At 44.9% G+C, this 13472-nt stretch overlaps 1 protein-coding gene across 1 annotated transcript; it reads left to right on the plus strand.

Annotated features, from left to right (window-relative positions):
- The first annotated feature begins 219 nt into the window (after positions 1-219).
- On the plus strand, positions 220-5872 carry ADRA2A (adrenoceptor alpha 2A). The gene has a single exon (XM_035133793.2). It carries the CDS (start codon positions 231-233, stop codon positions 1590-1592), a length of 1362 nt encoding a protein of 453 aa, XP_034989684.1. The 5' UTR covers positions 220-230; the 3' UTR covers positions 1593-5872.
- Positions 5873-13472: the final 7600 nt, after the last annotated feature.

Consider the following 13472-nt stretch of genomic DNA (forward strand, 5'->3'; position numbering starts at 1 on the left):
CAGTGGAGATCGCTGCTGCTGCTCCTTCTCTCGTCGGTTATCGTCGACCGGGACCGGGAAAGCTGAAGGCAGCGCTTGTTCCTGCTGACTGGATTAAGGTTGCTCTTTCTAGCTTCCCCAGACCAGACTTGCTTGATCCACCGGGCACCCAGAGCTCCCTCCTCCTCTCCCCTTCCTCGCAGGGTGTGTGTTAGGGTCACATCCGCCAACAGCCTACCGAGCTCGGGTTGATGTTTAACCTGGGGAGCCCGTTCACCGAGAGGGGGGGAATCTCTTCCCTGGCACACCTGCACCCCCCGCTGCTGGAGGAAAGCAGCTACCCCCAGCACATGGATGGCAACGGGAGCCTGAATGGGAGCGATGGTGGGCAGAAAGGTGGCCTCCCTTACCCCATGTACACCACCTTGGCCCTCATCACCCTCGCCACGCTGCTCATGCTCGTCACCATCTTTGGCAATGTCTTGGTCATCATTGCCATCTTCACCAGCCGAGCGCTCAAGGCCCCTCAGAACCTCTTCCTGGTCTCCTTAGCCTCGGCCGATATCCTGGTGGCCACCCTGGTCATCCCCTTCTCTCTGGCCAATGAGGTGATGGACCACTGGTATTTTGGCAAGGTGTGGTGCGAGATCTACCTGGCCTTAGATGTGCTCTTCTGCACCTCTTCCATCGTGCATCTCTGTGCCATCAGCCTCGACCGCTACTGGTCCATCACCCAAGCCATTGAGTACAACCTCAAGCGCACGCCGCGCCGCATTAAGAGCATCATTTTCCTCGTCTGGGTCATCTCTGCGGTCATCTCCTTCCCGCCCCTCATCTCCATCATGAAACAGGGCGACCCCGACAGCCAGCAAGCGAAATTGAATGCGGAGAGCAAGGCACCCAGTTGCAGCATCAACAAAGAGACGTGGTACATCATCTCTTCCTGCATCGGCTCGTTCTTTGCTCCCTGCCTTATCATGATCCTGGTCTACATGCGCATCTACCAGATTGCCAAGAGGAGGACTCGGGTGCCTCCTGGCAAGAGAGCAGAGGCCATGGAGAGGAGGCAGAATGGTCTGGCAGATAAGGATGACATGCCCGCCATGACCAAGCTCAATGGGGAGAAGGTGGCTGTGGCAGGAGGAAGCCAGGAGAGGGAAGAAGTCAACGGTATAGACCTGGAGGACACCTCTTCATCGGAACACAATGAGACCCGTCAGAGTAGGAAGCAGGAGAGGCCGCAAAGGGGCAAGGGGAAGACCAAGCTAAGCCAGATTAAGCCTGGGGACACTTTGCCAAACAGAGTTGAGGAGGAAAGAGATGCGAAAGCTTCCCGGTGGAGAGGCAGGCAGAACCGAGAGAAACGCTTCACTTTTGTGCTGGCGGTTGTGATTGGGGTTTTTGTGGTCTGCTGGTTCCCTTTCTTCTTCACCTACACATTGACTGCCGTTTGTAAGAGCTGCCCTGTGCCCGATACACTCTTCAAGTTCTTCTTCTGGTTTGGTTATTGTAACAGTTCCCTCAACCCTGTCATCTACACCATCTTCAACCATGACTTCAGGAGATCCTTTAAAAAGATTCTCTGCAGGATAGACCGGAAAAGGATTGTGTGAGGGATGGACTCAAGTTTGTTTTCAAGACTTGTTTACGGAAGAGAGGCTCAGCTCTGGTTGGGCTTTGGAAGTGGGTGGTGTCTTTTCCAGTGAATGACCTTTGACTTCTCAAAGACTTCAGGTGACTTTGGCCTTGGCCCAGGTGGAGATGTTTCTGCCCAGTGATGGATCTAGAGACCTGTTTGTAGGTATTGTTTCTATACACTTACAGACTGGGCTTATGGCAAACTGAAATTAACTGATTGGAGTGTGTAAGGGAAGCAACAAAGATGAAAATATAAGTCATATATTTCAGAAGCACTTTCTTTCTATTTTTGCCCTTTGGACGATATGTCCCTGACGTCCATGCAAAACTACAGTATTGCATCTTTGAGATCTGTACTTCTTTAACTTTTGTAGGAGAAAGCAGCTTTGAAACCACTTTAAATATTTCTTGAGAACTTGAAATATATGTGGGGTGGGGGAAAAATAATCAAAGACACATCAGAATGAACCTTCAGAGCCATCTCATCCATCTTAAAAATGACAGTATTAAATACCAAGATTTCCAATGTGGTGTTGGATTTTTGGCTTTGTAAACTGTTAGCATAAGCTCGACAATGGCCAGTGTTTTATTATACACCCTATATGTATTTTTTTCAAAAAAACACAATGTTTATGTTTTTTTGTTTATGTATGCAGTATTGTTAAAAGGCTTTATTTCCTCTTTTCCCATCAGCTGAAAGAAACAAGCATTAAAAGTTTCACAACCGAGAAGCATAGTACCTCTCAAAAGGATGAGCTCCTTTTAGATTTGTGATGCTGAAGAGCAACTGGGTTCTTAAAGGGTTAAGATAAGGTGCTCTTCCCTTGACGTTACTCCACTGACTGCGTTCAATGCTAACTTATTTCTCCTACCTGTGACTGTAAATAGATAAAATGATAGATGCAGCCTTTTTGCTTTACTTTACAGTGTTACCTGATTTGCATTGATTGTTAACATTTTCATTTGTGCAGGGTGTCTGCACAAGAAAACCTCCTTTCATGCACAAGGACATTTCAGTGTGGATAGGGAATTTTTAAATTATTATTATTTTGGAGTAACCATAAGCATGTCAGCTTTCATATTTTTTTTTCTAATTTCAAGTTTGGTTTATAAACATTTTCTTTGATTTGTCCTAGAGAAAAAGCAAATTACTGGTGTTATTCTACACCACATGGAAAAAAAACATTCATAGCAGCACAGGGGGGGAAAAGTCAATAATTGTGTTAAACATCTTCCTGATTCCACACACCCCACCATCCCAGTCGATGGCAAATAACTTCCTTGTCTAATAAGACAAACATCCTGAATATGATTAAAAGGGTGTGGGGTGGGAAGGCAATCGGGGACATCATTTAAACATTGTAAAAAGAGTATTCGTTTAAATAAAAACTGGTCATGATAGTTTCTGGCTGGTGATGGTGGTTAAAAACACATATATTCACAATTCTAAGGTTACCCAAGTTCTTCCTTTAAGGCAAATTTCTTAGTTGAATTGGCCCTTTTATTTATTTATTTTAAATGTCTCCATTCTACAGAGCACAACTGATGCCCCTCCTTTCAGACCAGTCCTCTTCTGACTGTAGAAACAGGCAGCAAGTCTCAGCGCTGCCTCTTAGCTTTGAATGTGACAGCTCTATTCAGTGAAACAAAACAGCTGTCAGATGTGATGCTACAACCAGAGGAAGGGAAGCAGAGGTAGCCACTGAACGCTGAAAGTGTTACTTGTGCCCAGCTTTGAAATGGTTTTCTCGCTGGAGAGCCTGCTATGGCTAACATTTCAAATGCAGGAACTTCCTTTTAAAGCAAAGCAATTTTCTAGGGAGAGGAGATGGTGACCCTTCTGTAGAAGTGCGTACTAGTATATACAAAGTTGTGGTGTGTTTCTAAAGTGCTCAGGTGCACACATGTTTACACAGCGGGACATGCCATCGGCTATGCCAGCACAGTGCCACAAAACGACAAGCTTAACAATGGCATTGCAAACCTGTTGCAAAGATGACTCATTTTAGCAACGCAGGGAGAAAATGCTAAGAAATGAACCAGGGGTTTGGGACTGGTATTTGTATTTCCCTTCCTTCTCCCCCCTTTAACTGTGTGATAATACTTCTTGCAGAAAGATGCAATTATAAAGGCCCCACCATTATAACCTTTGTGATTTCTCCCGCTCATTGCAGCTACTAAAATCTGAAACATCTGAGTCTTAATTATTCGCTCTTTGCTAGAGAAAGAAGAGGATTAGACACGGGAGGAGTTTTATTTCCGTTTTAGGCAAACTGCCTGCATTGTGGCTCTGTCCGATGATGTCCTGTGCTAGTTGAATAAGGTACCTCATTTGGGGCACATTATGTCTTCTCTCATGGTTTCATAGGAGTGCTCAGGGCAGATTGGCCACTTCTGAGCTGGGGTATTAGTCTCTAGCAGATTCTGTCTGGCAAGGAGTTCAGTGGTCGTTCGATTGGAAAGGACAGTCTGGAGAGGACAGTCTGGTGTCCATCACTCGGAAGGTGGTGGACTCTCCTTCATTGAAAGTTTTTAAACAGAGTTTGGGTGGCATCAGGGATTCTTGAGTTTGGATGGCATCTGTCAGGGGTTCTTTAGCTGTGATTCCTGCAATTGCAGGGGGTTGGACTAGATGACCCTCGGGGATCCCTTCCCAACTCTATGGTTCTGTGCTTCTTCAGGATTCCAGAGCAGGCACAAAGCTACAAGGCACAAGTCCAGAAGAAGTTAGAAGTGCTTAAGCCTTATTTAGCTGGCGCACCAACATTGTCTCTAGCCTGTACACACATGCCTGCAAACTGATTTCTTATGAGTGCGGTGTAGCTTAAATGTATGTATGGAGCTCTAGTTCAAATGTGGAGCTTCCCTGCCCATCAAAGCTGCTCTGCTGTTTTCAGTGGGAGAAGGAATCCTGCATCCCCATTGGTTTGCACATACTGATGTTCTCCTTCCATTGGCATTTACAGGGCCAGAGCCATGTCCAGATGTGTGGTAAAGCACTCATGGGACTCTTCTTTCACTCATGGCAGAATAAATCACAATTTTTCAGACAGCCAGTCTGAAGTAGCATAACTAAGAAGTTAACTGACCGTTGCCAGAGGATTCTTTTTTGAAGAATTGACTATTTTTTAGGATTTCAATAGTAAGTATGCATTCATGAAACAAATGGATAATATTTTACATTGGGGATAATACTGATTTTTCTGGAATGTGTTTTTGAAACTTTAATTGCACCTGGTACAACCACCTCATCGATGCATTTTTTTTGCTTTTTAAGAGAATGATACCTGTAAACAGATATGGCCATAATGTTTTTTTTATATATATAAATAAGAATAAAAAAGTTTACACATCAAAAAGCATGTTACATCTCAACTTGTCTGTATTTTCAGCCATTTCCAGGTTTTATGAACTTACATGGAAATGGGAAACTGACCTTTTAAAGCACCTGCTGAAGTCACCTCTTGTAGTTTGCATAAGTCATTGTTATGCCTCATGTTAATGTGAACAATGGTCTGCTTCATTGCGCACCACTGACAAACAAGCCTTTGATATTATTTTGCTTTCTTCTTTCCTGGCACAGCAAACCCATTCATGTACCTCTTAAAGAACAAGGATTAGGGCTTACTGTGTGGGCAATTTATCCTTTGCCTATTCAAGCTGGCCGAGTTTTCCAACTCCCTTCTCTCTTTCTCTCAAGTGAAATATTGTGTCCATGTAGTATTTACAAGCCGCTGACAGACTGTTGACTAACTAGGTTACAAGTGCAAGAAGAAGCTATTAAGAGTAGGAAGAAAAGCAGTAACTGAATTCTACCGGGCACCTGCTAGTGCTGGGGAAAGGCACATTCTCACAATGCTGGGAGACTGGAGCTCATGCTAGAGCAAGCCAGAAAAGATTGCACCTGCTCAGAAATAGATAACAAAGCCATAAATGGGGCAAAGGCAGCAATTTGGGTTTTATCATTGATTCCTGGGGATTTCCCCTGCAATATATATTACTGTGAATAATGGAACAGGAATTTTATTAATGTGGCAAAAGATTTGGGCTTCTGCCTTTGTCAGCTTCTCTGATAAAAAAAATGATCAGAAGCTGAAACATTTCGCTACATAGATAAAATCTCTGTATTGATTATCACAGTAACACACACACACACACACACACACACACACACACACACACACACATTTTTGTGATTAACCAAATTCCAAAAGGGACCCAGAGGAAGCATGTGTGAAGTGCTGTTTGATTATCCTATAGCTATAATGAATATATAGTTCATTATTGTGTGTGTGTGTGTGTGTGTGTGTGTGTGTGTGTGTGTGTGTGAATATCTTTTTCTATATCTATCTATAGCCACCTCTTTCTCTGTCTCTCCCATGTCCAAATTGCATTGCACATTATAGTACACATCTTCCTAATCCAAGAACCTGGTTGACTCTGAACAGATAACCACAAACGGTGATGATGAAGGGCCAATTCACTCATTATCCAATGCTAGTTCAACTCAGAGACCCATTGAAGTTAATGAACATGACTAACTTGCGCCCATTCATTTCAATGGGGTCTACTCTGAGACTGATACAATCTGGAGTCTGCTTCGAGACCATTAGGTCCAGAGTCTAAATTAAGTTTGGTACCACTATGTATAGGTACAAAATACATAGTCTGTATCATTGCATAGGGGTTCAAAAGGGAATCCTAAATATGTTAGATTCTGGCTAAGATTTTCTGCTAACCAGATGAAAAAGGATGAAGAATGAGTTTGAAAAGTAACCCATTGTTTTTCCTGTTCATTCATCTCTTGTTGATTATTTCTTTACTGCAGTCTCTTGGCAGAAGTATCTCTGTTATTGTTCCTCTAGGATTCCTCTCCATCAAACCTCTTGCCTCCTGCTACCTAATTTTTGTTGTTGTTCTTCAATATTTTTTGAGCTGAACTTCGTTTGAGTTTCAAGAATCAGTGAAAATATAGCACATAAGTGAATGAAGCATATACAGAAATGAAGAAGCCTTGTCTTCCCCTTGGTAACACAAACACAAAAATCAAAGTGTAAGTGGATGATAAGGAAATCCTGGTTGCTATTTGACTTCACCTACAATAAACACAAATAGAATATGAGAGATAACAGATCTCAGGGATATCTCAAGTGACAAGTTAATCAAACATTTCTCCAAGGCTTCCCTGATTTTTTTTCACTCAGAATATGTTTGCTGTTTTCACTTCAGGCACTGTTGAGTGAGAGCTTGCCCAAACAACTTGTTCCATGTGTCTTTTAACATGCCTCATTCTTTCAGTGCCTGAATGAAGACTGTCTGCAGAATGGATGCTGGAAGCTCTCGGAGACTTCATGGGACACTTCCCTTATTTGTAACGGTATATTCTGGAATCCAGCAACATGAGGACAAACTATAACTGCTCCTTCTAATCAGTATGATGATTTAATCTGAAGCTTTCAAAGTGACTGCCAAAATGTAAAATTGTAAGCATATCAATACAAATCTAAAACATGAAAAAGAGGCTCAAGCACCAAACCTCTATGAAATAGTGTGAAACAGCATGAATGCAGGCACATACAAAAAAACACTCAATTGAAAGTCTGTAACTCAACAATGAAGGCACCAGGAAAGCAATTCTAGGGAGTGCATTCCAGAAATAGGATGCCATCACTCAAAAGCCCTTTCCCCTCAGTCACCACCCATCCGCTCTCTAATGATGGGAGGGCTGGTACATAATATAGCAGGCATCCCCAAACTGCAGCCCTCCAGATGTTTTGGCCTACAACTCCCATGATCCCTAGCTAACAGGACCAGTGGTTGGGGAAGATGGGAATTGTAGTCCAAAACATCTGGAGGGCCGAAGTTTGGGGATGCCTGTAATATAGCCTTAACAGGGCTGATTTTCTGCATTTTGGCAGCTTAGAGTGGCTCGCCCCCCACCGAGTGTGGAATCTGAACACTACTGCTAGATGTTGGTAGCGTCAGCTGGGTACAACTGTTGGTGCTGGTGAAAGTCTTCATATCTTGGGGCAGTATGGGTTACGGTCCACATTTATTGCCACAATGTGGTGTAGCCACACAGTGATTATTCTTTTTCCAAATGGAAACACTAAATCAGATGGCGCTGCGGGTTAAACTACAGAGTCTAGGGCTTGCTGATCAGAAGGTTGGCGGTTCGAATCCCTGCAACGGGGTGAGCTCCCGTTGCTTGGTCCCAGCTCCTGCCAACCTAGCAGTTCGAAAGCACATCAAAGTGCAAATAGATAAATAGGAACCGCTCCAGCGGGAAGGTAAACGGTGTTTCCATGTGCTGCTCTGGTTCGCCAGAAGCGGCTTTGTCATGCTGGCCACATGACCCAGAAGCTGTCTGCGGACAAACGCTGGCTCCCTCGGCCTATAGAGCGAGATGAGCGCCGCAACCCTAGAGTCGGATACGACTGGACCTGATGGTCAGGGGCCCCTTTACCTTTACCTTTTAAAATCAAATGCTAAGGAGAAGGCGGCATGGTGAGGTTAGGATGGTGGAGGCAATTGTTTTGCTAAATAAGTAGGTTTTGAGTGCTTGGATACATACCGAGAGACAGAAACTGGAAGGTTTGAGAATGCAATGAAAAAAGAGGAAGACAAATTGAGCACAGATAGATGAACTTGGATTTAGCAGAAGTAGCAAGTGAGGGATGGTGAGGAAATGACAATACTCAAAGGTCAAGAGCTTTTAAAGTAATGATTACCAGCTTGAAGTTGATCTGAAGTGCAACAGGAAGCCAATCCAGGGAGCAGGGTCACTAAGAAGAGAATCCAATGAACTTCAGTCCAGCTGTAGAGGGAGTTTGCATGTCTACCAAGTAAGAGACGATGCTGGATAAATCCTCTCATGGATAAGACCGAAATGTAGGAAACAAAATCCGGAGGCACCCATGCTTACTGAGCCTCCTGTGAATCAATGTTCAGATTCAACCCACTTATGAGGCCAGGTGAGGCAACTGCCTCAGGTGGCAGGATCCCCAGGGGCAGCAGATCCAAATGTTGATTTTTCTCCCCCCCCTGCTTTTCCTGATGTAGAGCTTCACTCACCCCTTCTTTCATAGCGGGGAGGGAGGCACCATTTTGGGACCTGCCTCAAGTGGCAAAATGTCTTGGGCTGGCTCTGCCAAGCTCCTATCATTACCCTGTAACATGCAAACTGTTGGCTTCAGTTCAGGGGCAATAAACAGATATTCCATCATGCTTACAGAAGAAAAGTGGCTGCCAGTAACCCCCAAAGTCTACTGGAGAAATAGGGCAATTGCCGCCAAAGTTGATGGCAGAGTTTGAACTGGCTGGCAGTGAACTTCTGTGAGCCGCTTAGGTGGAAAGAATACATTTCTCAACCAAAACGCCTTAATAACTTTTGACATTCTCCACTGAAATGGATGTAATTTCCGATGGATATTGACAAGTAACATTAAGCATTTTATGCTGTGTAGCTTCAGTCATTGTCACAGAATTGATTACTGGGCATGAAACTGATTACCAGGGGAACTGCATAATTAGTGGAGGTTTGGTCTACTTGGCATCCAATAGGAAAGTTTAATAAAACATTTTTGTTCTGCTTCTGGAGTACAATTAATATGAAGTGATCCATAGAAACCTGGGGTGGGGGTCTCTCATTTCTCTAAATTTTGCAGTTCCTTTAAAATGTCCACTAGAATTGAACCATATCAGACTTTAATGGGCTACAGTTCACTTCATCAGAAGCTAAAATAAATTTGTTAATCTTTAATGCACCACAATAATCTTCTTTGTTGTTTTTCAGCAGGAAATTCTACCACACTTGATTGTTCTTTGTATGCGCTAAAATAACCTTTTCCAGGAATTAAGATCAATTACTCAACTTGAAGCGCTTCTAGAATTGTTGTACAAGGACTCAGCATTTTCATTCCTACATTTAAATTAATTCATTAAGAAAATTGGATAGCGTCCTTTGGGTTTCTTCCCTTTTAACTCCATTTTTATTTTGTATTGAAGTTTTCAATAATACATTGAAGTCATGCACATATTTTGCAAATAAACCTAGAACTGCCTTGGGCAGAATTATTTATCGCATATGCTCACAATACCATGGGGAATGTTTCTGCAGAGAGTGAAAACCAACAGTCATATTACCTCCATGTTAATCATTTAGAACAGCCAAAGAGCATGACTTTTATCAGAGGAGTAACAAACTGATTTCAAACCTTTGTTTTATTGTCAAGGACTGAACTGTAGCTAGCATCTGGAGGTTGCCTGGATAGAATGTGCTGGTTGCAGTGAGATCTGTAAGCACAGAGTGGAATAATTTTCTTGCAGCAATCTGGTCTACCAGGGAAACACAGTTTCCTTGGGCGCAGTACAAATGCTGATCTCTGTGTTTCTGAGAAAGCTTTGTAAATGTAGGAAGCGCGGAGGAGTCAGTTGCTGAGGTGGGTCTAAGGGGAGAGTTGACAAATTCATAGACAGTAGGCTTGTCAGTGGCAACTCTGCATCCAAAAGCAGTGGGCTCTCAGTACCAGGTCCTGGGAATATACTGATACAGAGATTGGGCACTAACCCCACTCTGCTAAGTGGTAGTAAGATTCAAGCGGCTCACCTAGGGTTTGCTCTCCTTTGGAGAATTGAAGACGTGGCAGAGACTGTTGTAGCTTTAAGAAATAGGATTTACTCACCTATTGACACCTTCAGTTTGCTGGAGGGAGTCTAGATCTTACAGCATGGTTGTTTCAAGAGAGGCTGGTTCCCCACAGCAGTGCAGCACTGGAGCGCAAGAAATCTCTCCCAGCCAGCCTTCAGCCAGCCTGCCCAACATGGCCCTCTCTTTCCTCCACTTCTTCCCAGCACACCTTGCTCTAAAGACACTCTTTTTCTGACACCTCAAGCACACACCCCATCACCACAGCAACCTATGTCTGCCCATATCCAAAAACACTTGTTCCATGAAAAAGATCACTAGGCACACCACCATTAAAAAAGTTTAAAAAATTAACTCTGTGCCTATATTGACTATATATAAATAAATATCCAAATATCCCTTGGGGGAGAGCTTTTGAGTCAGAAGGTCTGCCGTATCAATGGAGCTGTAATAGGTAGTACTGTATTTCCGATATGGCGCACAGAAATTATGAACACATACAGTGAAAACCATAAAGCTACTTAAAACCAAATAAGAAAATATATCACAAAGTTGAAGAACAACATTTTAACAACTCAGGCTGCAGCTGGGTGTGACGTTTGAGATCTGAATCTTTTTTGAGGTCTGAATCTTTTCTTACTTGCATGGAAATGACTACCTTGCACTTAACAAACTAGTTACTAGTATATCAGAGAGAAAGAAACCTCACGTGAGCAAATTTCATTATGCTAAGTGGTAAAAAGTGAATAAGCAGCAAAATGCTGAAAGCCAACAATAGATATGAAAATAATAATGAGTAAGACTAGCAGAAAACCTGTCCAAAAATCACAGAAATTTAGAAGTCACACTATTGAAAGCAAATTAAAAGTAACATTTATCTTGTCCTGGTGTGGTGGCCGTTGGGGGGGGTCGGGGGTTTCCCTCTGGGGGGGGGAGAGGTTCCCTACCCTCTCACCTGGGTTGGGGGGTGGCGAGGGGCCCTCTCCTCCCTATCTTTCCCTTTTTCCCTCACCTGGGGGGGCCTCCCTCTTTTTCCTCTTCTCCTGGGGCGGCTGGGGTGGCTACGGCTGCGGCGACGAGGCAGGGCCGTCGCGTGGTGGGAGGTCCCGGGCTTCGGAGCTCTTCCCGGCCACAGGCGGGCTCGCTGGGGGGCTTTAGCGGCTCCCCGCTTGATCCGCCGGGCGATTCCGACGCCCACATGGCTGCCGCGGAGCCCAGGGGTCCGTCGATCCTCCAGCCGGGCGCTTTCGGTGTCGCTCCGGTGGGGTCGCGGGGGGGGGGCCTCCAGCGGCTCCCCGGTCAATCCGCCGGGCTCACTTGGCGCCCGCGTACCGGCGGCGGCGGTTCCGGCAGTCCGGAGGCTAGGCTGGCGGCACGGGCACGCTGGTCGCTCTCAGGAGCTTCGCGCTGCCGTGCCGCGCGCCATCTTGCCTCGCCGGAAGTCCGTCAGCAATGCAAAGCGCCCTTTTCCTCGACGCACGTCGCGGCACACCAGCCAGTGTCTCGCGGCACACTACTTTGCTGCGGAACACCGGTTGAGAAACGCTGCTTTGTAGCAATCCAAACACCAGAGCTCCACTGTAGGCAACTGTCTGTAGCAAACAAATGTGTGTCTCTGAGCTGGATTTCAGGGGGTCATGGGAGGAGAAAGAGGGGGGAGCTTTGTAAAATTGAAACATAGGTAAAGGTAAAGGTATTCCTGACTGTTAGGTCCAGTTGTGGATGACTCTGGGGTTGCGGCGCTCATCTCGCTCTATAGGCCGAGGGAGTCGGTGTTTGTCCGCAGACAGCTTCCGGGTCCTGTGGCCAGCATGACTAAGCTGCTTCTGGTGAACCAGAGCAGTGCACGCAAATGCCGTTTACCTTCCCGCCGGAGCGGTACCTATTTATCTACTTGCACTTTGACGTGCTTTCGAACTGCTAGGTTGGCAGGAGCAGGGACCGAGCAACACGAGCTCACCCCGTGGCGGGGATCTGAACCGCCGACCTTCTGATCGGCAAGCCCTAGGCTCTGTGGTTTAACCCACAGTGCCACCCATGTCCCATATAGACTGGAGGGTCTATAGTGCCTGCTAATTTAATCCACTTCTGTGAAAAGGGGGGGGGGAATGTTATGGAGATGGGGAAATGAAACAGTCTACTCTGAGTTGAACTGGCCAGAACATGACACACTTTGGAATGTTGCAGTTTTACAAAGCTCCAAATCAGGATCCTAACCAAATCTTGCCATTGGTGCACATCCCTGCTTCACACCATACTGATTTTGCACCAGAGGTAATGTGCCCTCAGTATGGTGTGTGTAATCTGTGTTGAAGGTGGCTGAACTGTGGCCCTCCAGCTGTTGCTCAACTCCCATCAGCAACAGCCTGCATGGTCAGGGATGATGTGAGTTGTAGTCCAGTAACAACTGGAGGGCTATAGCTTAGCTAGAGTCTGCTTGTTGTAAGGGGTATAGTAGAGGGAGGGTATCTCAAGGGTGAAAGTAGTAATTTCCCTAAAACCGTTCTTCTGCTCCCTTGCACTTTGCTGTAAAGTTGCAGTTTGATTAGCAATGTTACCAGATGAATGGTCACTGCTAATAGACTTAGTGGAAAGACAGCAAATTAGAGAATCAATGGGGGATTCCAGTAGCTCTCAAGCAGCGTGTGATCACACACATCCAAGGTTTTGTAATGGACTTTATTTGCTTAGTAGAGGGAAGGTTCTGAGGAGTTCGGTGAACATACAAGGCTACCATTTACAAGGAGAAAAGCAACTACATTTTCAAGTCTGATAATTTGAAGATGATATACCCCCCTAGTGCTCCAGTGACTATATAATCTAGCAATCACATTCACCCCAGATCATCTCAGTGGATTGAACCATCTGAGGTCCTCACTGTTATACTGATGCTTGAAGCCTGGCTATAATCGCACACTTTCCTATCTGAGATGTTGGAACAGAAGCTACATAGGGATGTGTGAAGCAAGGTTTATAGGTGTTCAAAGTGGCTCATGCTTTTTGCTGAGGAACAGGTAGTGCAAAACATTTCACTGGATGAGCTTCTGGTATATTCCCCTTTGTATCTACAGAATTTTGGATGAAACCTAACTGGTTACTAAGCCGAGGTTTTGTGAACCACAATCAGTACACAACTTTAAAAAAGATTGTCGTATATTATTTCCTGATCTATAGCACACCCCCACACCCTCTAACTGCAGACTTTGGA

The sequence above is a fragment of the Zootoca vivipara genome, chromosome 5 (assembly GCF_963506605.1).
Source record: "Zootoca vivipara chromosome 5, rZooViv1.1, whole genome shotgun sequence".
Taxonomy (NCBI): domain Eukaryota; kingdom Metazoa; phylum Chordata; class Lepidosauria; order Squamata; family Lacertidae; genus Zootoca; species Zootoca vivipara.

Coding starts and splice junctions, on each gene's coding strand:
- ADRA2A (XM_035133793.2), top strand. CDS start 231: ATGTTTAACCTGGGGAGCCCGTTCACCGAGAGGGGGGGAATCTCTTCC.